General features: G+C 35.9%; 1 protein-coding gene across 1 annotated transcript in view; it reads right to left on the reverse strand.

Moving 5' to 3' along the window:
* Window positions 1–3,251: 3,251 nt before the first annotated feature.
* The window catches only part of LOC149776408 (secretin receptor-like), a 108,648-nt gene continuing 86,326 nt past the window's right edge, over window positions 3,252–25,573 (reverse strand). Inside the window, exons 9-16 of the mRNA XM_089941301.1 lie at window positions 22,825–22,876; window positions 18,945–19,084; window positions 13,503–13,572; window positions 12,862–12,948; window positions 12,459–12,490; window positions 12,172–12,319; window positions 5,007–5,048; window positions 3,252–4,462 (exon numbers count right to left, since the gene is read on the reverse strand). Coding sequence (XP_089797427.1) covers window positions 4,184–4,462; window positions 5,007–5,048; window positions 12,172–12,319; window positions 12,459–12,490; window positions 12,862–12,948; window positions 13,503–13,572; window positions 18,945–19,084; window positions 22,825–22,876 — 850 coding nt within the window. The 3' untranslated portion in view covers window positions 3,252–4,183. The remainder of the gene's footprint in view (window positions 4,463–5,006; window positions 5,049–12,171; window positions 12,320–12,458; window positions 12,491–12,861; window positions 12,949–13,502; window positions 13,573–18,944; window positions 19,085–22,824; window positions 22,877–25,573) is intronic.

Raw genomic sequence — 25,573 nt, forward strand, 5'->3', positions numbered from 1 at the left:
ATCCCCAGTAGAATAAACGACAGAATATTTAGGTTGTTCTCTGTGTGTTTTAAAAGGGGAAAATAGCTCTTCAGACGTTTTCCGAAAAGTATTCTCAGATGTACCTACGCACTGACGTATCCAAGCGTATGCCTACATATCTACCTACCTACGCAAAGTTTGAGGGCCGAAGGGAGGCGAAAGAGTAGGGAGATTGGGAGAGAAAAAGCCAAAGGACAGAGTACAGCTACAGTTGAAATTGAGTGAACAAGAGCTAAGCATGTTATGAAATTGTACAAGGCAACTACTTCGATTGTTTACCCGATCATATGATGAACTAATTCTATCAGTAAAACATATATATATATATATATATATATATATATATATATATATATATATATATATATATATATATATATATATATATATATATATATATATATATAATAAATTCCCAACAAGCGTCCAGTTGGGTATTCTTAGAAACCACCTAAGTAATAGTAGTATGTGAAAAAAAGCAAGCGTAGCAGGTGGTATAGTGGTAAATTGGTAACTGCAGTGAGACCAGCATAGTGCAGACTAACAGGCCAAAATGTGGTTGTAGCAATAGTCAGTAAGTTCCAGGCAATCATGCCAGAATGCGGTGGCTGCAGCTATGGCTGCCGAGAGTCGCGGTTGTAATGGGAAAAAATGCGCTCCAGCGTCCCAAATTAAGCCATGCATTCCTGATTGTAGACTGGTTAATAATGGAAAACGACCCGCGCCGCTATGATACCAAAGTGTGATTGTGGTTATCCTGGGAAACAATGTGCTCAAGAAATCGATCCATGTCCATCTACCATACTTCCAGTCTGATTAGGCTCTACGTCCTTTTCTAAACTCTGACATTTACATACCAAAATACACACGAACGAAGTTTTCCCATATACCTCTTCAGTCCCAAGTGTACGTCATGCGGAACTGTTTGAACAACTAAACACCATTACAAACTGTATAATCTTTTGCCTATATTTATTTACATAAATAATTTAGTTTGAGCCAAGATCTTGGGGGTAACGATCGACTGGGGTAGATGTGAAACATGTGTTTGGGGATCAAGGGCTTGCCATTCACGCATCCAGGATATGAAGAGAAAAAAACACCGAGATGAAACTCAGTTATTGGATCAGACCGTACCATATGTGAAACAAATGCTTATAACTGAAGGGCTTGCCGCGCATACACCTATGAGGTTCAGAACTCTCAAAGAGACAATATCTTTTGATCAGCCACTGGAGAGTGAATCTGGTTTCGTTCATTATTCAAATATCTAATACACACCTATCGCTGAAAAAAACATGGTATGTCTGTTACGAAATACATCATATAGCTTGGCTATACCACCATAGATTCCAGGATTATTAAGGTGACGTGCTTGGCGCACCCTAGTGTTTTGTAAATGTACTTTTTCCTTGCATAGCGTGACGCCTACATTGTTGCGCAGCACGTGTGTAATACATGCTACCGCTCGCGACTATGTATGTTACTTAGGGATCATGACCAGGACAGCCGTTAGAGGGAAGCTCTTTGTACGTTTAGCTTTCGGGGCGTGGTCGTCATTATGCTTTGCCTACTTCGAGCCGATGAGTTGGGTGAGTTACATTCTTTTGTTCAGATTAACGTTCAGTTTCGCAAAACACGTTCAATGTTATATTATATGCTTATGTTGTTTTATCATACTTTTAGTTCAATTCACCAGGAGTGCATGACTTATGTAATTTGACTGCGAGACATGTAACGATTCAGATTATTGATAGGGATATCAGCATATGTGCAGTACTCCTGTTTGTAGGCTATTTTGTGGCTATTATAACTAAGACTGAAGATATATATATATATATATATATATATATATATATATATATATATATATATATATATATATATATATATATATATATATGTGTGTGTGTGTGTGTGTGTGTGTGTGTGTGTGTGTGTGTGTGTGTATATATATGTGTGTGTGTGTGTATATATATATATATATATATATATATATATATATATATATATATATATATATATATATATATGTGTGTGTGTGTGTGTGTGTGTGTGTGTGTGTGTGTGTGTTTTAGTGTATCGTATTTTTATTTAGCCAATCGACCGCTCCTGTGTCCTAGTGGTTAGAGCGTCCGCCTCTGATGCGGGAGGTCGTGAGTTTAATCCCCGGCCGGGTCATATCAAACATTTACTAACAGCTGCTTCGATAGACGCTCAGCATTAAGAAGTTAATCTTAGGACTGGTCGGCCTTGATTCAGGATAATGTGACTGTGTGGAATATCATGCTACATGCCTGCAGCAAGAGACCCCAGCTCTACACGTCGCTATAAACTGTTACACTGCAGACATCGTAGCGATTGTACTGAAAAATTGTTAAAGCTACGTTAAAAATAAAAATAAAATGACACACACACACACAAACGCGTGCACACACACACACACACACACACAAATGGTATGTCCTTCGTACATTACAGAAAGTCGCACATAAGAAAATAATTCAGGTGTGTTAATACTGATTTGTTTGAAACGCTCAGATGTTTTTAAGGACACACGGTACTAATTATACGGAAGAACTGTGAACCAGTCTAGAAATGGGTGAAGAAATAATGGAGTATTTACGGGTTTGCTGGTCCATAATTGGTTAATAATGAAAATTAAAATTTTAGTAAAAATATCTTTTAAGAGCTCATCCTATATGTAATTTAAAAAAATATAGACAAATTTCTACTGATGCAATTTTAGCATTCTTACAGGCTTGACTCAAAAGTACTCAATAATGAAAGTAGCACCTGATTCATTTGATGCAGAATCAATAACACGTGTTTCATGCACATGTATGTAAACAAAATGCCGCGGCTCATATGGTGTTCTCCACACATAAGCTTGCACCAAGGTTAGAAGTGCGTGGAGAATTATAGGTCTCATCATCAGCACCCAGAAAGTTTAAGTTATTGAATTTTGAATATGATGGTGTTTCCATATGTTTACTATAGGAGTTGAATTAGTACCGTGTGTCCTTAATCTGTACGATATTGAGATCATTTTGAAAGTTCTCTCATATTCAGCTAACTATGCGTGGGTGACTAAGTGCGAACAAAATAGATGCGGACTGACTGGATGTAGCTAGAGGCCGCTGTAGTGGAGGTGAAAGACCGCCAGAAGTACCAACGTGTGCGTGCATGGAAAGTATGGGTGGTCAAAGTGACCGAGCCGAGGAAGCGGGTCAAGAGAGCATTATATGAAATGTCAAGTAAACATTGGTCATGTATAAGAAACGTGATTATAGTCAAGTGTTTGACTATAGAGAGAAATGTCATAGTGTTTGACTATAAGAGAAATATTATTTATAATGTTTGACTAGGGAGGAATGTCAGTATAGTGTTTAACTATAAAGAAATGTCAGTATAGTGGTTGACTATAGAGACAAGCACGGTAGTGTTTGATTATCTAAGACAATGTCATAGTTATTGAATAGTCCAAATAATATGTTCTTTATCACTGTGTTTCATTGGATCCATACTCTGTACCTTTGTATTTATTTCAGTGTCCTGTTTCATTATTTTGTCATTTGTGCGCGAGGGTAATACATTGTTCATTGTCGCTCACATACGTGTTTGTTATTTCTTAAATCCCATTCAGTCTCAAAGGGTGTTAGCTCGATTACGTTACAATGTCAAAATACCTCTTTAAACAAGTACACGACGACATAACAAGAAACTTGTTTTTGTTTAAATTCTTTAGGAAAGGAATTGCTAAGTCACTCATTCTAAATGCCAGTTTGAAAAAGTATAATATAAAATGTATCATATTAACTATGATCACTTCATTTTCAGACGGGAAAACATTATTACATTATAAGTAAATATTACTTTCATGAGATACAGACATCTCCAAATATGACATTGAAATGCGTTGTTACAAATTCGTGGTATTCATGAAAATCGGCCCTTTGTTACTCTTCCATATCGTCCTCACTCTGAACAACTATCGGCGCCATTTGTAGGACTCGTGAAAAATTAACTTTCTTGGCTGCTCGAATCCTCGGGTAATCCACATATCTATGTTTCAGTCGCTGATTTGCATAATTCGCATTGTTTGGTAGGACTCGTGCAAAATTAACTCTTTCCTGCTCTAATCCTCAGGTAATCCACATATCTATGTTTCAGTCGTTGATTTGCATAATTCGTATTGTTTAGCATATTCGCAGTTCCTATTCAATAAAAGCACGTTTTCTGGACTTGAATCTTTCCTGTTTTCCCCAGCATCATTTAAAACTGAACTTTGAGTGTAGGGATCGCTTTCTCTGGTCCCATTGGAAGTGGGACGAATGGAGTAGCCTCCCCTCTCGTGCTTTGAAAAATAACGGAAATATTTGGAACTGCTGCCACTTTGAACGGATTGGCGATACCAAGCCTTCTTAATTTCATATTGAACCTACAAGTACACAAGATGATGCATAATGTGTAAATTTCAACATTATGAAAAGTAACAGGATCCTGAATTGAGGGAGTTCCTCCTTTTGAGGTAAATGCTGTTTACAGTGCCATAAGCATTATGAGAAATAAGTCCATTAATCCTCATAGCATATGTTTGCTGTAATATTAATTTATCCCCCACCTATTCCCAATGCACAAATATGAACTGGTCATATTCAATAGCTATAAATAAGTTTTGTATCTATTACTACATGTCTGATACGTCGCAATTTGTGTGCATCGGCGGAGAGGAGAAACGCATTTGGAGTCGTGGCATATATTCTAAAAATGAATGTGTTGTCAGTGATCCGCGTATTGATACTATGCTAATAAATCTGAAGTGGTCATCCCGCTCATGTCGGTTATTTTCCTACAGCCTGGTGATATGTGTTTTAAAACCATCTTTTGCTGAGGTTAAAGATTTTTATTCCACTTTTCTAAAGGTTTTCAGGTATAACATTTCCTTATTTGTTTGGGAGAACGAACGATTTAATATTAATTACCTCTGAATTAAGGAAACAAAAGATCCAAGCGACGACAAACCCCTGGAAAAAAAGATATAGCAAGTGTAATATCTGTCAGTCAAAGATTGTAATCTTAATATTAATCGTTCTTTAACTCAACGTCAGTGTAAATGTTTTAAGATATTCGTGAGAATTGAAACAATCAGCATAAAATAATTGGATAAACGCTGTTTTCATGAAGATTGTACATAAACATTACAGTGAAATGTTTGTTATAAAAGCAAACGCCGTATAGATTGAAAACTGGCCGTTTTTAGGTGTTCAACATACTAATCAAAGATGAGAGAAAATGGATAGACAAAAATCTATTGCACCGTGCTTTGTCTCCTTTCAACTAATAATACAATTAAAATTGTGTGCCACTTAGAATGGCATACTGTGTATCATACTTGAAATAACCGATGGTAAATCATACAATTAAAAAGCATGAACATCATGGAAGAACGATTATAGGCTTTCAACGCTTTGTTTTACATGTACCACAGGGATAGAACTTCGAAAAATCGGAATTAAAAGGTGACTCACAGGGACATAAATAAAAGATCAAACCAAATGACAGTGTTTTGAAAATCATACAAAAATTACTAGACAAAGTTAAACTGAAATAAAAATAATTCATTGTTTTCTACAAGAGTGTTCAAATGTCAGACTAACTGATCACGAGTCCTGGCGAAAGTGCATTGACGTCCATTATAAGTGAAAGATCACATACTTTAGTCTGCAGTAAAAGTAATAATTACTAAAGAGCATTTTATTATTCCGAAGTATGTGCAGCTCAAGTGATAATACAATATTTTTGGATAATTGCCCATAAAAGTAAAATTGTTCCTTCTTCTGGTTTAAAATTTTCGTGCAACAGCTGAAAAAAAATCTCCTGAAATGAATGCTACAAAATGTGTATTTCATTCAAGAGAAGACGTCAAGAGATTTATCATTGTGATAGTTAAGTGTTAGTGTATTAGTTTCACAATAAATTATATTGTAAGTAAATGAAATGTGGTTTTGATTGCATTCAAGTGTTTACGGCGTGGTAGGTACATTTGAAGACGTGTTGTTAAGAGACAATAAAACCCAAAAGCACAAAATCATGAACTGCACAGAAGAAAATGAAAATATTTCGCTCCAATAAATGTGTTATGTCTGTGAGAAACGAGATTTTGTTCGCGATGGTAAAACGACTAAGGTGCGGCATAATGAAGTTTCTATTTACACAATTTGCAATCAATATCGCTCTAAAGGAGTGTACAGATGGCCAGCCAGTAATGAATCTAATCTGACTTTTTAAAATATCCAAACACATACCACGGTTGAAATAAAAAAAAAAAAAATTTCACTCACATAAGAAATCGGAAGCTTTGTATACCGCTCCGGTGGCCTAGTGATTAGAGTGTCCGCACCTGATGCGGGAGGTCGTGGGGGTTCGATCCCCGGTTGAGTCATACCAAAGACTTACAAAAAATGGTACTAACAGCTGCCTCGCTTGGCGCTCAGCATTAAGAGGTTACTGTTAGGATTGGTCGGCCTGGTATCGGATTAATGTGACTGGGCGGGACATCTTGCTACATGTCTGCGGCATGATGCCCCAGTGCTAGACATCACTATAAACTGCCACACTGCAGACATCGTAGCGATATGACTGAAAAATTGTTTAAGCTACGTTAAAAATCCAAATCACATCACATCACATTGTATATCGTTATGTTTGGAACTGTTCAAGATGCACATACCATTCTTGTTTGAACAAAAACAGTCTTAAATTACACAATGAACTAAATGCAAATCTGAGATGAGAAGTGTTTCCTTTAAAGGAATAAATGGCATCGTGTTTGGTAAACAGAAATTCGAAGGAAAAGAACACAAGAATAAGAATGTATACAATATGAAAATCAATTTGTCAAATGCCAGGCGTATTTGCGTACTTTTGGCAAGGTGTACAATTATTAACCATGACGTAGTATTTTTCAGTTTGAAAAGAATGAAAAAGGAACAACGAAGATGAGCGAGAAATCCAAAATTAAAGCAGTTAAGGGTGGATTTTCATCGTTTCAATTGTCTACATGGTTAATTTAGGGCGTTTGCTATAACAAGGTTTCAATGATGAAATGAAGCCGTGTATGACTGTGACTTATTCGTTGTGCATTCATGCTGACATAAACACATTTATTTTGACAGAAACCGTATATTTTTCGACACTAGTAGCAATGATGTGGATAAAATGTGACAGTAGTGGCAATGCGGTACATAACAGATGTGGCAGTAGTGGTAACGCGGTACATAACAGATGTGACAGTAGTGGTAACGCGGTACATAACAGATGTGACAGTAGTGGCAATGCGGTACATAACAGATGTGACAGTAGTGGTAACGCGGTACATAACAGATGTGACAGTAGTGGCAATGCGGTACATAACAGATGTGACAGTAGTGGTAACGCGGTACATAACAGATGTGACAGTAGTGGTAACGCGGTACATAACAGATGTAACAGTAGTGGTAACGCGGTACATAACAGATGTGACAGTAGTGGCAATGCGGTACATAACAGATGTGACAGTAGTGGTAACGCGGTACATAACAGATGTGACAGTAGTGGCAATGCGGTACATAACAGATGTGACAGTAGTGGTAACGCGGTACATAACAGATGTGACAGTAATGGCAATGCAGTGCATTCCATAATTAGCTTACCACAAATTGATAAGAAAGTTTTGAGATTTGCAAAGCTAAGTTTTACAATGTTCTAATGAGAATTTCTTTGGGTTAAGGTCAAAACACTATCCCTAACGCGGAGAGCGACGAAAAGGAACTAATAAAGGAATAAATTAATGTGTCATCAAACAGAATTTAAAATTCTAAATGCACAAAAAATGTTATAACAAGATAAATTCAGTAGACACAAATATTTCTTATTTAATGACAGGTAATAACAAGTAAATGAATTTAATCCGATAAGGCAATCATACGATATAAAAATGAAGATAGTGGCATTATTTACGTATGACAACAGTTGTCTGGCTAAGAATGTAAACATATTTCATTACGGACACACAAGTATTCAATAGGAAAATGAATGCTCAAATTTCATTCATAGCTTGCTCCTTTCGTTCGGCTTTAAAATATCTAGAATTTCTGCGTTCATTTCGGTGTGAATATAACATGGGTTTCTTCAAACATAGTTTCCGTTGCTTATTTTATCCTTGCTACAAAATACGTAGTGCCGTGCGTTTTCACAATCAGCCCACAAATGTCATCCACCAAAAATATATTTTGTTTTAGGCTAGCACCCGTATTTTTTACATAGTCAAGATTGCCGCAGTCATCAATTATAAACATTTTTTTTGTCTCCTTAATCAACAAGTAACAGTAACTACCAATCGAATTTATCCCAAAATTTAACAGGATCGCAATCTCAACTTTAAATAATCGAAAATTGGACAAATGATAACGTAAATATAAAGTTATTGTATTCAATCTCTATATATTTAGTGTACGAAATGTCTTATTTTCTCCGCAAAGCATCATGCTACCTGACTGTTATTTCTTAAAACATATATATGCGTAGGTAAAAGCTTTCATTTACACGTGATCATAAGACAACTAAGCTAGTACTGATACGTAAATCCTGACTGACTTTTGCTGATGAAAATGTAACGAACATGCGTTCTGTGGGCACCTACATTTTCTTTGCTGTTAATTTGACAGTAACTGTCTTGTTAATCGTTAGCATGTGTATGTATTCAAATCAAGTCAGATACAATGGTTATCGTGAATACATTGTTTGAGGTTACGTTACGTATGTATTTTTGCTGTTATTGTTTTTTTTAAAGAAATTTGTTGCGGCTTCTGAAAAGCGTTGCCTCAATTGTGAACACAGGGAATTAATCTTATATCCAGACCTTCTACGGTCACTGTAAAATTTTATATTGCTGAGCTGAACAATTTTCCTGAACAAAGTTCGCCAATTTTTTATTTTCTCGCAGTATTAAAATACCAACAAGATTCTGGGAGAAATAAACGGAGAGTCTTTAAAGTTGCGTAAGTTCTACAAACTGTGTCTTCCCGTTTGAACTTTAAAAACTCTTTTCCTAATATCATTGGTTGTTCATCGGCCATGAACATGTTTTTGTTTTATCAGTATTAACTCTAGGGTTTACTTTACTTGTTGTTGAAATCAGTCACCGAATGTTCTGATTTAACACATTTGCATGACGATATCACTCAGGAATAGACGTATGCTGTCCACATCGAGAACAAACTCGACTATTACTAGTGAATTCTGCAATGTGTTGTTGAAAAGGTGCCATTATGGTTTGCATCTGTATCAGAACCTTCTAATTCCAGTAACCTTTTATCGTTTTATATTTTCAAAAGACAGTATAATATATGTTCTCTTTGAACTTGTACACATGAAATACAAATCACATACAAGCTAATGATTGTATTTAATTTATCTATTTCGTCATGAGATAATCAAATGCAATCTTACAGAACCCAAGTCCAATCAAACGCTTGATGGTACACATGATCTTTATCAAACCATTGTAGGACATATTTATTGATATTTGAAATCAACAAACCAGTGTTTGTATTCATTTATATTTTGTGAAGCACAACAATCTTAGATAAAAACCTTTATTTTATCCAGACTTGTAAACAAATACACATTGCCTCTTGATACCGACATTACTGTTATCGTATTATTTTTTAAGATATTTCTATCACCTTTGTGAAAACTGTTGATTCCATTACAATGAAGCTTTGTGCCATTATTTATGATATGAATAATTTCAATTTAGTGTTCACCAACTATCTTCATATTCCGACTGGTCTTGTAATTTTAGCGATTTTGAAAAGAAACACTGTCACCTTTTGTTTTTCCCTTCTTTAGTCTGACTATACATACCCGTTTGTCTGTACTCCCTACTGATTTAAATAACGAAAACGTTTAATGTGATAAAAAGTGCACATAACTAAGTCAATTGAATTATTGATTTATAATTTCTAACCTGACTGTGGCTAGAATGGCACTAATACTGCATATATGTACCTTTAATGCTTAACGGACTTTCCATACTAACACGGTGTCATATTGTGTACACTATGGGCTATTTTTTTCTCTCCATCCGACAACATAATGACGTAGTTAGTCCTACTCGGTAACTGCCAGATAATTCCGTAAATTACCATTAAATTGAGAGTTTGGAATTATACCCCTTTGCACACATGAACATAGAAATTAAACGGCTTGTTAAATCCACTTGAAAGGCAAAATTATTTGTTGTCATTCTTTTCTTTTGCTTGATTCGACATTGTAAATATCGGAGGCAGACGACATATGTATGTACATCTGTAATCGTACATAACCCCTTTGCTGGAAATGGTCTTGTCCAGGAACTGGAAATGGACCTCGAGCATGTCCGTATATTATATTGAAAACTTCAGTTAAGCGTGAAACGCGCAGACGATGACGGTGTTAGGGACACTATACTCACAGTCAAGTTAGAAACTATCAATCAGTGAATGAAATGACTAGGTTCCTTGCACCTTTTATCACATTAAAGGTTTCCATAATTGAAATTAGTGGGTGGGGGTACAAACAAACGATGATGTATAGTCAGACTATATACACTTCGCTGTCCCTTCTGCCAAACTCGAGCGATGATGCTCCTCCGCCATGCTCTTCTAGTAAAATATGATTTATTTTTAAGGTCTTCGTATCCCAGATGAGATGCAAAAAGTATAAAACAAAATAAGTGACCTAAATTGCCTATTTATGCTAATGATGTTTTACCTTTATAGAAGTAGTTGTGTTTGTTTTAATGTTCATTTCCTAAATTAGAAATTAGATATCAGTATGTGATGCAGAAGTGTAGCATAGTGAACGAACTGGTTGAAATTACACCCATGAAGATTGTATGCTCTTCACACGATTACTTATCGTACACTACTTGTGTAATCTTAGATACCATGAAAACCTAGGCATCCTTACAAATTGTAATGAAGGCACTTAATCGGATAACTGATGTTTATAATTAGATGTATATAATCTCAGAAAGTTCTTCAAATGAAACATTCGTTGGGTATAAAAAGATCGTGGTTCTGAAGTAAATAGATGTCATCGTTGGAATAAATTTGTATGGAAATAACTTTTTCCCTTATCCTCCAATGAACAATACTACGTTTTAGTCGTGGATATAATTTACTTAATATTCCTTACCCATGAAAAATTAAATCATAAAGTAATAACTCTGATAATCAATAATTCCTATAATCTCTTTCAGCAAGATAATTTATTTTATCGATATAATGGTCAAAGATCTGCTATTTAAACACAAAAAGCTCCATAGACAGGTGCTCTTCTGTTAAATCTTATTATGGATATGGAAATTTCAGCACAAATGGATTGAAAATTTACAAGAGTATAAACATTTTTGTATCCTAATTGTATTTTATATCGATCTGCTAATGACACGTCACTTATTCTCCAGGGTTCTCAAACTAAAAGACGAACCGAAATCTTGTCTTCTCAGCAAATACTCTGAATCTTCCAGTCTTCTAAAACATAATCTGAATACTCCAGTCTTCTCAAAATATTACTCTGGATATCCCCGTCTTTTCTGTAAATACCCTGAAACTGCAGTCATCTAAAATACTCCGAATACTCCGGTCTCCTCCAAACATAGGCTGAATCCTCTGGTGGTATCAACAATACTCTGAATATTCAGGTCTTCTCAGCAATTACTCTGAACACTCCATTCGTCTCAACACATACTCTGAATACTCCGGTCTTCTCTGCAAATACTCTGAATATTCCAGTCGTCTCACCCTACTCTGAATACTCCGGTCTTTTCAGCAAATGCTCTGATAACTCCAGTCTTCTCAAAATGTACTCTGAATACCACGGTCTCCTTAAAAGTATTCTGAATACTCCACTAGTGTTAAATATCCTCTCAATACTCCGGTCTTCTCAGCATACTCCAGTCTTCTCAACAAATACTCGGAATATTCCGGTTTAGTGCTAGTACCACGAACAAATTTGTACCTAGATAAACAGTGGTCTTTCAAAACATAATGCAATACGTTCCACGTTATACTTCAATTAGTTTAGGGACTTGTTCAAGTAAAATCACTGAAGACTACTTACCCCGAAGGAACTGAAGAACATTTCAGCGTAGAGAAGGACGATTTCTGCCATGTCGTTAAGGCGAGGTTTTGGGTACATGATGCATACAAATAGAATGTAGTAAGCCCCAAATGGAGGAATAAGGATTAAAACGGACTTAGCTAACCGTCTGAAAAAAGTGGGAAGAACGTTACAGGTGGTATTAGCTCTACATAAATAAATCAGTGATATTTCATTTCTGAAATGTACGACATACAACAATTAAGAACAGTCTCTTCTCAAATGACATAATTATTGTTATATTATACTTGATGAACACCCTTTTGTTTATACTAAGGATCTACAGGATAACTGATTAAAACGAACTGACAATTACAAAAACAATCAATGGATAAAAACAGACAAACAAGCAAACGAACGAACTATAATAATTAATGTACAGAACAAAGCTTAATTTTATAGGCAACCAACTTGCTAAAAGTAGTGTTTATTATCCGCCCATCTCCCACCCCACCCCACCCCACCCCCTCTCTCTCTCTCTCTCTCTCTCTCTCTCTCTCTCTCTCTCTCTCTCTCTCTCATATTTCCTTGGCATTATATAGCAAATACTGGGTTAAAATAATGTTAGAAACCCCCACCTCCACACCTAATTAAACAAAATATAAAAAATACAAGAATACAAATTTCAAAATAAATGTAATTCAAGCATACCTGTATTTTTGTTGCTTCTGAACAGGTAGTGGCAGTCAGTTTTGTAAACAATACTCGTATAATATTAATAAAGAAAAGAAAATTTATCTGAAAAGGAATAAAAAGCACGTTTTAGTTAATTTATACTGGAATTATCTCCTCATAAAACGAGCTAGTCGATAAAAAGGGCGGAAGGGGAAAAAGTGATCATTGAAAGGTATGAATACGTTCATGCTTGCACCTGTAGTATTTTTTTAATGCTTGTAACCAAGGAATATTAGTCATATCTTATATTTCATTTTGTTACCCTTCTGCCCATTGGTTCAGTAAACTAAGAATCTACTTTCCATTTACATGTCTGTATGTCTATTTATCATTGAATCTATCAACTAATGTTTGAATGCCTATTTTGACATACCTCTGTGTCTCACATTTTATATACGCATCTGCATATTTAACGAGAGAGAGAGAGAGAGAGAGAGAGAGAGAGAGAGAGCATGGAGAATGAAATTATTGGAATATGGTTCAATGGTAACAAAATGAAGTGACATTTTGGAAATTAATTAAAAGCTTATATGTAATGATAACACACGGTATATTATCAAAAACATTCCAGAAGGAACCACATTCAAAGAGTTTGATCTATAACAAAAAAGACTCACCACTATAGTTGCCGTTATTGGACCTCTTATTATCCAGTATAGATCTTCTCGTGGATGTGTATTCCAACACCTGTTTATAAAACCAAACAAAGAGTCAAGAATGTCAATACAAATACATGCATACCAGAAAATGATTCTTCCGACGCGCTTGCCTTTCAATGCAGAACAGCTCACACATAAAAGTAATGCATATCTTTGATATCTATATTAATTTTCAGATTTTATTTTTGAGATATTTCATAATAAAATATTAAAATTTATTAGTGGGGGGAGTATATCGCCACAGTTGTATTGCCACAGTGGGGATGTCACGTTTGGAACTACTTACTTTTCCCATTTAAGAAGTATATTTACCCCTATGTATGTTCTTCAGATCTGTATTTTCCTATTCAGGACTATTTTAGGTTTTCTTTCCTTCTTCCTCTCTCGCAATTCCCCCCCCCCCGTCAGTGTGTAAAGATTGTTGACGCTGTAGTATACAGTTATGCAACCAATGAAAATGCACCGTCAGTAATGCGTACAAATGAACACTAAACAATAAAAGCAGGATTCAAGTATCATAATTAGTTTTTCACATGAATCACGCGAATTTTTAATATCTGAACTTGCATGACCCGTTTCTATTTTATATTTTCTTTCACCCATACAATATTGTATACCTGTTATACCAAACGACAAAAGGAAACACATATTCTTGATTACTTATAGTAAAAAATAAATGTTTAAGTAGCGATTTTAACTGCCATCACAATCATAATCATTTCTTAAAAAGACGTAGAAATCAGGTTTTGTTTAGAGTTGATTTTAAACCGCAATTTGACCGTTCCGGTGGCCTAAGTGGTTAGTGTCCGCCTCGGAAGCGGGAGGTTGCGAGTTCGAACCACGGCTACGTCATATCTAAATGCTATTAATAGCTGCCTCGCTTGGCGCTCAGTTTTAAGATGTTAGGACTGGTCAGCCTGGTGTCATGATAATGTATCTGGTGGGACATGATGTCTGTGGTATTATGCCCCAGTGCTAAACATCACTGTAAACTGCCACACTGCAGACATCGTAGCTATATGACTGAAAAATTGTTAACGCTACGTTAAATATCCCAATCACACACACACAGACGCACACACACACACACACACACACACACACACACAAACACACACACCGCAATTAAGTCATGAACCAAATTTGAGTGCAACGTCGGTTGCCTGCCAATTCACAAAACTAACAATAGCAGCCAAAATCAACCTTTACAAGTAAACTCACAATCATTAAGCCTGTTTGTTTAATGATGTTACATTCTGAAATTGGTTGGAGCGTTCTGTTACGTTGCAATCAAACCATCACTGCAACAATGTTGAATGCGTCAATTCGCGCAAGAAAATAGAAACAGATTTATTTTCGCCAGAAAGCATTCGTTAATTTAACAAATATCACAATTTGAAGCAATGGATATACAATCTACATTTGTAAAATTTCTGAACGTCTTTTTATCGCTGTAATGATGCAGCAGTTAATCATATTGACACAGAATGCCAGAATGGAGAAACAAATCCTTGCAAATGCCATACAACGAAAATCTACATTTTTATAGGAAATAGAAGGAGATATTTCATTCGTAAAGTGGAAACAGTTTGTGTTGTTCCTCCTGCTTTCGCCATTCATCATAATACACTGTATTCATGCCACTCGTTAAAAATTTCCTTATATCTACTCGAAAAACGTCCATTTTCTCTATATATGAAGGTTTAATTCCATATATTGTAATAAAACACCATATATCGAATACAAAATAATTATATATATATATATATATATATATATATATATATATATATATATATATATATATATATATATATATATATATATATATATATATATATATATATATATATATATATATATATATATATATATAACTGGGCACCCGCAAAAAAAATTCCTAGTATGCTACGCAGACTGAAACCACAGCTAATATTTATTAATCATTCTGAATAGAATCTTTTGACATATTTTAAGCTTCATTTACACGATTAAACTGTCAGTAAATATATATATATATATATATATATATATATATATATATATATATATATATATATATATATATATATATATATATATATATATATATATATATATATATATATATATATATATATATATATATATATAACAGAAGCGAAATAAGAAACGTTATTTCAAAGCCGGCCGGCGTATAACAGGAAGAAGAATTCCAGTTATCTCCCTTATTTCGGCTCAACAATTTAAAAAAAAAAAAAAAACGCTCATTTAGATAATCTAATTCAAATCCTGATTAATTCGTCAACCTTTGTGTCAACTATCCAAGAAATACCTCTGCATATTGCATTATTCAATGCCCAATCAGTAGGACCACCGGAAAAGAGCACAGAAATAGATAATTTTATCAACGACCAGAATACTGATGTATTTTTCCTGACAGAAACATGGTTGAAAACATCAGCGATGAGCCCAAGTGTGCGGATCTAACACCAACTGGTTACTCCATCAAGTCGTTCACCCGTAATTCTCGCAGAGGTGGAATTGTTATCATCGCAAAGAACTCCATGATAAAACGTCTTAACCACACCACAACATTCAATTTCGACCACACATCGTTTGAACTAGTCCAAACCACACTCACACTGGAGCAAAGGTCAGTCCATTTTTTCTCCTTATACCGCCCTCCTCCTAGTAGAAAAAACAAGCTGGCTGACTCTCTCTTTGGAGTAGTTTCCGAATCTCCTGGACTATGGAAATTCGATAGATGGCAACCTGATTATTCTTGGAGATTTCAACTTTCACTTTCACTGTCCGGGAAACTCAAATACACCAAAACTCATAGATTCCATTAATGTTTTCAACTTCAAACAGTCAGTTAACCAACCCACTCATAAACATGGTCACATTTTAGACTGGATTCTTCATAGACCTGATGATAACATCCTACGGTCCTGCCTGGTATCCCATGACCTTGCATCAGATCACCTCTGCATTAGATGCCATCTTGACGTATCAGTCCCTAACCCTCCACCTTTATCTGCTACTACGAGAAACCTCTGTATGATAAATAGAACCAAACTAATGCACGACTTCCAAGCTAACCTAACAACTTGCTTACATCCTATCGCAGATAACTGCGTGCGTTCATTGCTTGACAAACATGCCGCAGCTACTAAGTGCCGAGTACCAATTCAAAAGTGTTATCCATGGTATATCATTGTTAGGGACCAGCTTCGCACTGCTAAAAGAGACCGCCGTAAAGCTGAGAGGCTCTGGCTTTCCACCAGACACCACTTCCAACTGCCTTCTCTCCAGTCGACCTTGCGGACATGTTTGCAAATTTCTTCCCCGACAAAGTACTAAAACATTATTAGAGATAAGCTTGATACCACAATTTCAGTTGACTCGTCGTCACCATACAGATGGGATACAGAATTTGAGCGGCAACCATTAGTAGCATTTGAACCTGTCTCTATGGATTTCGTACGTACAATCCCGATGAAGAGTGCACCAGAGTCATGTGAACTTGATCCAATTCCAACATCACTGCCGCTTGAGTGCTTAGATCCAGTATTGCTTTCACTAACTGATGTTATTAGTACCTCTCTCTCTCATCCGGGGAATTCCCATCATTTTTCAAAACTGCTATGGTAAAGCCTCTGCTGAAGAAACCAACACTAGACCATAACGATATAAAGAACTACCGCCCAGTTTCTAATCTCCCATTCATATAAAAAAATCTTAGAAAAGGTTGTTATATCCCAGCTTGTATCTCATCTAAATTCAAAGTCTTTTTACATAAATTGTATCTGCAAATGGAATGCACACCAGCCCAGTTGATATATGTTGTGGTGTCGAACAGGGTTCTGTTGTTGGGCCTGTTCTCTTCATTCTGTACACTCAGTCGCTCTCAAGTGTCATAGATCATCATCCAGTGTCTCACCAATTGTACGCTGATGACACCCAAATATACAAATCTATCCACCCAACTGAAGTTGATGCTACCATCCAAGGTGTAGCGAGGTGCATTTCTGCTGTGAAATCATGGATGACATGTAACAAGCTGCAGACGAATGATGATAAAACTGAGGCCATTCTGATCACAACACAAAGACTTTCTCATTCACATCCTTTACCTCAAATAATAAATATCAGCAACACCAACATTAAATTCACACAATCAGTACGAAACCTAGGTGTTACTCTGGACAGTACTCTTACATTTTACCAACATGTTATGAACATATGCAAGGCTGCATATCTTGAGCTGAGACGCATCAGCTCAATTTGCAAATATCTTTCAGTTGATGCCGCTAAAACACTTGTGTGTTCATTAGTACTTTCAAGACTGGACTATTGTAACTCAATTATGTCTGTTTCATCTCAATATCTGCTCCAGAAACTTCAAAAAGTTAAAAACACAGCTGCTCGGATCATCCTTAGAGTACCACGATCAGAGTACACCTTCCCGCTGCTCTGTACTCTACACTGGCTATCCATTCGATCCAGAATCAAACACAAAATTTGTTCTCTGTGCTATGTTTCACTGTCGGACCCTAGTCCAACATACCTATCTGACCTCATCCATGTGTACACACCAGCAAGATACTTACGCTCCTCTTCAGACAATCGTATACTCATTATTCCAAGTATGAAAACAAAGTCATATGGACAGCGTTCTTTTGCATACCATGGCCCAGCAACGTGGAAAGAATTGCCCACTGAACTTCGACACATAGACACAGTGATCACATTCAAGAGGGCTCTGAAAACTCACTTATTTCGACTGCAAGAACAAACCTAAAGACCTAATGATGTTTCCTACCTTAAATATTCTCAGCAAGTTTTTTTAAAAATGTTTTCTAATTTCATGGTGTTTGTTTTTGCAATCATATCATTATATGTTTTTCTATCTTATAGGTGTTTGCTAATGTTGTAAAGCTATTAGAGCTTCTAAAGATTAAGCACTATACAAAGTCCTCATTATTATTATTATTATTATTATTATTATTATTATATTTGCAGTACGATTTTCCAAGGGAGGGGTCACTGTACCGCCTCCCTTCCGGTATGCTGCGGGCGCCCATTTATATATATATATATATATATATATATATATATATATATATATATATATATATATATATATATATATATATATATATATATATATATATATATATATATATATATATATAATATGAATTTTAAAAATGCAAGTAACTTTTACATATCAAACGTTTTATCTCTCTAATAAAGCAGAATAACACGACACTTTTTGTACTATTCGTCAAAAGAAGTATTTCAAAATGAGAAAGAAATGGTATTTGAATCAATACCGTGTCTGGTACCCTGAATTCTCATTAAAACTATCATCACATCGAACATCTATAGTCACTAAAGGTTATATGAACTTACAGACTGTTGTCTAGAAAATATCTGGCGAGAACCCAAGGAATTATGAAGAGCCAGGGAATGCCTGAAATAAAGCGTTGGAAAATGATTAATCTCTTCTTCACTAAAGAATCAAATATCTGCCACTTGACATCTGTCAAAGGCTGAAAGAATAATATGAATCTAAAAAAGAACATTCTTGCTTTCCAGTTTTACTCTCTTGTGTACATACTCTTTTGTGAATGGCGCCCTTACGTATACGCCCATGATGTACCTACTCACAACATGGCGCGTACGGAATGCAATTGCTGAAGATTTTTGCGTGGCTTGGCATTAAAGGCAAACAGTCTTCACCTGAGTGACAAATCAAATCAAGAAATGTTACAATGCACCAGGTTTGAAGATGTTATTGATATGCCTTTACTGTACAGGCACATGTTAGAGTTAGCTTTTGTATAAACTCGTTACTTCGAAACCATGGCTCATCCCTACTATGTAAATTCACGCCAAAATGTTCAGTGAAACAAGACATCCTTCTTTGTGTTCGGAGTACAAAGTGGCCGCTGTGGTTCAAAGGTTGGCATACTTGTGACAAAAAAGGTGCACGTTCAAATTCTTTCCAACAGATTAATCCGGGATGGCTATTGGGGTGTTTACTTGCGCAAGATAATTAGAGCCAACCGCTTCGGAACTGTTGATCTTAGACAAGTCTACAGAGTAAATTTCGCTTATATTCCCGTGTTACGTATAGTGTGGGTGATATACTATGATCCCTCCCCCACCTGTTATGGTGCTTTGGTTATTATTATCTAGGAAATGCTCGACCAGTCTTATTGCCCGGATCGAGCAAGTATAAATAAAATATGAAATTAATGAATGGAATAACAGACATCTGAGCAGAGGTATAAAATAGAGCAACACAAGGCCCCGTATGTAAAATACAATTTCATCAATTACATAAACAAAATGAAATTGAACATGACATTTGAATGATGCGCTTTCTTTTTGAAACTGAGCTACAAAATTTATGTGAAATTCAATTAGACGTTCTGTTACACCGATTATCAAAATTAAATAAAATTCATTTATATCCAACCCCAACAAAAAGAGAGTTTAACCATCACGAGCTACCAAGTTCTTGCGAACTTGCCCAAAACGTCAGTCTTAGTGGCTATGTCACGCTGACAACAACAAAATGTACTGCGAAATTATCTATAGAATTTAGCACCGTTGCATAGGTTCCCTCTTGAAAAGTAATATGCGGGAGTTTTAAGCTGTAATCTGAGTTACCACCTCAACGTCCTCAGCCGAACCCTTCACCTCAGACTCCCCTAATGTACTTAAACAATCCACCCCTACATTCTTTCTAAACCTAATATAACTCACCTGGACCTGGTACTGCTGAATGAATAATGACCATCTTTTTAACCGTACATTTGTGAAATTACTTTGGGCTAAATAGCCAAATGGTTGGTAATCAGTTTCCAAAATAAACTTTCGTCCATACAAATAGCGTTGGAATTTAGATATTCCAAAAATAATTGCCAAGCATTCTTTCTCAGAACCCCAATAATTCCGTTCTGCAGTCGACAATTACTTTCTACCATCTGCAACTGAATATACGTTTCCCTCATACTCTTGCAGTAACACTGCCCCTAAGCCTATGTCGGAAGCGTCAATACGTAAGACAATTCCTTTGTCATGTCTGGTAATATCATTACTGCATCTGATGTGCACGCTCACAAGCATCTGTCCAAATAACTTTCGTCCAAGCCTTCTTCCAAGTCAAGTCTGTCAATGGACTAGCAATACCACTAAAGTTAGAAACATACCGAAGGTCAGAAACTGCAAGTCCCAAGAAAAATCGAACTTCCGTCTTAGTTGTCGATAATACACGTGCCTAAGTTGGTCAACCTTAAAGCTATCTGGGGTTAACGTGTCTTCTCTCAGGGTATGACCTAGGTAGATTAGTTTCTCAAACCCTACATGGCACTTAGACGGTCGTGCGGCAAGTCCTGTCTAAATCGCTCTTTACATTTTCTTAGTAAAATGATATGGTCGTCCCAAGTAGCTGTCGCTAATTGTAAGTCGTCCGGAAGTTCAAAACTACCATACCCCTTAACAGTTTGAGTAATTGTGTCATCACACGGCGCAGACTTGGCGCATTCTCGACCCCAAATGCCATGACTATTCATTAGTACGTTCCATCTGGAATTGCAAAGGCAAGTCTTGTGTTGTCTTCATTTCGGACTGGAATTAGCCAATACCGTTTGACATGTCAATGTTCGAAAAATACTTCGCGTTGGTCACTCGGCAAATATGGAATCGGGATCCGGTAACATTTCTACCCGAAATTCTTATCCTGTTTAATTTCCTGTCATTGACACAAAATCGGTGAGTACCCTTCCTTTTGTGCACCAAAACAACAGGAGAGCTTTACGCTGATTCATTCATGACTCCCAAGTCTATTGCAGCTTAAGCAGATAGATAGATAGATAGATAGATAGATAGATAGATAGATAGATAGATAGAGTGTGAAATACAGAGACCTATTGGCGACACAATTTAGATGCCTATATTTTCACATGTGAAAATAAGATTTCCTATCACGTCATGCGACGTTAGATTATTTTTGCCTACAAAAGCTCTACCTGCAACAACCAAAATGACTACTTTGTGAGCAAAGGAAACCAGCTTACATTACAGACATACACATTAATCGTTGATAAATAAATCTGACCAGATGCCGATCTTGTCTCTCAGTTATTTCCCCTTACTTCCCTGACAATAACGATCAGCCCACTGTGAGGCATTGCAGAATCGGTCTTGCATTGTTTTCAGACTGGGTCAAATAGTTTACTAAATGAAAAAAATGTAATTTACTACGATATGTTAGGTCAACCCAATCCTACCGCTTTCTTAAGTCGTGTATAATGTACATGATCACTTAAAGAAAAAGAGGCGAATGTACGAAAAGGGGTGGGGGAGAGAGTGCTGTACCAAAGAGTTAGTTTAATATTGTTAGCTTTGATAAAGGTACAAGTTTGGTATATAATAAAACGAAAACTTTCTTTGCCTGCGTTAATACCAAACACGTGTCGTTCTGTGATAGCACACGATGATATATATCCGGTATTAACGTAGGAAAAGAAAATATTCTCTGTATGTCAATTTCGTGATTCACTCAAGTGTCGTGGTAGTGGAATAGTAGTTAGCGTTCCTGACTTGCTGCAGAAATGGTACGTGTTGAACTTACACCATAGAAACAGCCTGGATTCGCTACCATGGTGTGTCTTTGGGCACAACACAAATTATGCAGATTGCCTCTTCACTAAATAACCTACTTGCGTAGCTGTGTCATAAAACACCCAAACAAAGCAAACGAATCACTGTAGTTTCAATATACTTGTTATGCTTAATATATTGTGCGTTAACGCCACGGAGGTGTTCACGTGAGTCACAGAAAGAACACCGGCAAAATATGTATTTCAAACTGATACATAGTGCGCAAATGATGACACCTGTATCACTATAGTGTACCGTATACAGTCGCGTATAAAATAAATAAAATTTCAAAATGGAGACCCAGTTCTTACGTCGCATAATGTGATTTAAGATCTCGGTCTATACAATTTGCCAGGTTTAGTCAGTAAAACAACCAACATGGAACATGATCTACCAGCGCATTATGCAATGTCAGATCAAGGACTATATTGTCTGCGGTTGGATCTGACTGGACGGTTGTCAAACTCCTTTGACTAAGTTACAAAGCAATGCCTAATGTATTATTCAATATGCAATGTACACATATCGTACAATGCTGCTGTCTTGCTTGTGTTTATTTGGGAAAATAATACATGCCTAAATTCACGTGACAGATGTGCAATATATATTGCACACTGACCTGTGACATTTCATTCCAGTTGATTATTAGTTTGACCAATATAATACTTTGCCTATGAACAATTATCGTGAACTAAATTAGCTGTTCAATGCTATCAATCAGCCTAAGGCAAGCAGGGTCGGACTGGTGGTAAAGACGGCTCCCGGGAAATCACTGACATAAGGCCCCCGACTCTCCCACCCACGAAATGACCAGCCAGACCATTCACTCAACTATGTTGTAAAACATACAATGACGAATATGCCAACCAATCTTACACAGCCTATCGCATCTTGTTACATATATACATTTAGTTTCGTAAATATGAATAATCATTAACAAGAAAACCATGGAACCCTGTGAATTAGAAATATCAATGTCGTATTACTGGTGTACTGTCAATCACTATTTGACCATGATCGGTGTATAGGTTAATCATCCCAATGTGGCTTTTGTCATGAAGAGTAATCTATTGTCAATATATGATTTCTAACACAATGTAATGTTATTTTGATAAGAGATTATGTCAAAGGTCTCTCAATCAGCACCAGCAACAACAACAAACGAATTACAGTCAGGACTAGACTCGTTATCATCGACGTATTGACCATTACTCTAGATTGATAGGCCAAAGAAAATCCATTTCACATCGTTCCCAGATATTAACGAAATAGGTCATACAGACTCTAGTTGCATTGGGATGATTGTTATTGTCTCCCCTCCCACCATCGATTATTGTGTTAACTGCCCAACAAGACAATATCAATATTCAGGCTTGTTTGTGAGATCGCTATTGTTGTTACGAAGATGCAGGTATGTTTGTCAGGTTATTATGAAGATCCCAGTTTCATTGTCAGATTATTATGAACATCCAGGTTTCATTGTCAGAGTCTTATGAAAATCCCAGTTTCATTGTCAGGTTGTTATGAAAATCAAGGTTTCATTGTAAGATTCTTATGAAAATCCCAGCTTCACTGCCATGTTGTTATGAAAATCCCGGTTTAATTGTCTGATTGTTATGAAGATCCCGGTTTAATTGTCTGATTGTTACGATGATCGTGGATTTCATTGTCAGGCTATTGAGAAGATCTCGATTTCATTGTTAGGCTATTATGAAGATCATGGCTTCTTTGTGAAGTTAATTTCAATATTCTGGATTGTTTGTGAAGTTTATTCGAAGATCTCGGCTTGTTTGTGAGGTTGCTTCAAAGATCCCCACTTGTTTGTGAAGCTTTTTGTTTTGTTTAAGGATCCCGGATTGTTTTAGAGGTTGGTAGAAAAGGAATTTTGGTTTTGACTTTACTAGTGTACAGAACTTACGTTATGGTGAGAACTGAACATGGATTACGGGAATAACTATTACCGATGTCTCAGCTCTTAAAGTATGGTTGCTTTTGAGCCTCCATTATCCCACAAATATCCAGCTAGTTATAAATGTTGAAATATTTTTACACAAAATTTTCATATTTTATTAATTTCCATCAGGGAATGATATTTTCGACGTTAAAATATAGATGTTCATCCCCATCACATGAGTTCATCGGATGACCTGACACATCCTTTCATCCAGAGCAAGACTTATCATTGCCAAAATGTTAGTGGTATCTGATAATAAAATTGAATATATTGCCTTTGTTGAAGATGTTAGCGATTGTAATGATCGTTTGAATATCAAATATAATTGAAAATCCTGATTAAAGATTCAGGAATGTCAGCTCAAGCTTTCGTCACGCACATCTGGCGTTTTGTTTTTATTTCCTATCTTAATGATTATGGAATAAAAAGCTTTAGGAAATTAAGTACAAACACATATATTCACTTATTAATGACTGTAAAAAGAATGCATACATTAAAATTAAATCGAATTTCTTTAAAAACAATTCATTTTATGATGGAAAACAAACATTAAGGGTTTCAGTTACAACTAGTACTCTGAGTATCTATGGAACTTCATTGCAATTACATCATTCCTCTCCCACATCAACACTAGAAAAATTGTTTAAAAGATCACCATGTGGTATCATTTAAATGTAAGTCATAAGCAATCAACAGCCCAGTTTTACATTATTTTATGAAATTTGAACCTTTTGCCCTGACTGGTTACCATAAAGAAATGTCATTTCATCCGTTAGAAATCTTATCTAAATAATGCAATTCGAACATAAATAGGCTCTTGGATGTATAACCGACTCATTAGTTTTCATACCACCAACTGATTAACTTTTGCATTCCTCCCAGGTTCAAAAGTGATCAATCAATTCACACAAGATTCGGTTTTCCACTCAGAAGAAGATATCGATCTCTTCATTTGTACAGAAATAGTGTTTTTGCCAAAACTTTCAACAACGCCAATTAAGTACTACTTTTCAGTCTTATCTTATTTGTTTAGTACTTTCAGCTGAGATAAATAAAAAGAGGTAAATTATATTGACAAAGAATATTTCACGACGTCTAATTCGCTCACATTAAAATATAGTTGCTAACGTACAGGATGAATTGCGTTCGCAAACTTTGCCATTTGGAATTTACTTATGGTGCGAACAATTATCAGTCAAGAAAATGATAAGCTGAATTCATTTCCAAAGAATCCAAGAGAATGAAAATTTATTACCTGGACAGGGAAGAAACAAAACCGAAAACATAGTTTGCGTCACAAACGTCGTCTCTCATAAGAATAAAATATCTGATTAGATCATTATTGCCTACCATATATTTCATATGCTATATAAAAATGTTATTTGCATGAGATTAGCTCTTAAGTTATGCTGAC

This window comes from Sinohyriopsis cumingii, chromosome 18 (assembly GCF_028554795.1).
Source record: "Sinohyriopsis cumingii isolate HCF-2022 chromosome 18, ASM2855479v2, whole genome shotgun sequence".
Taxonomy (NCBI): Eukaryota; Metazoa; Mollusca; class Bivalvia; order Unionida; family Unionidae; genus Sinohyriopsis; species Sinohyriopsis cumingii.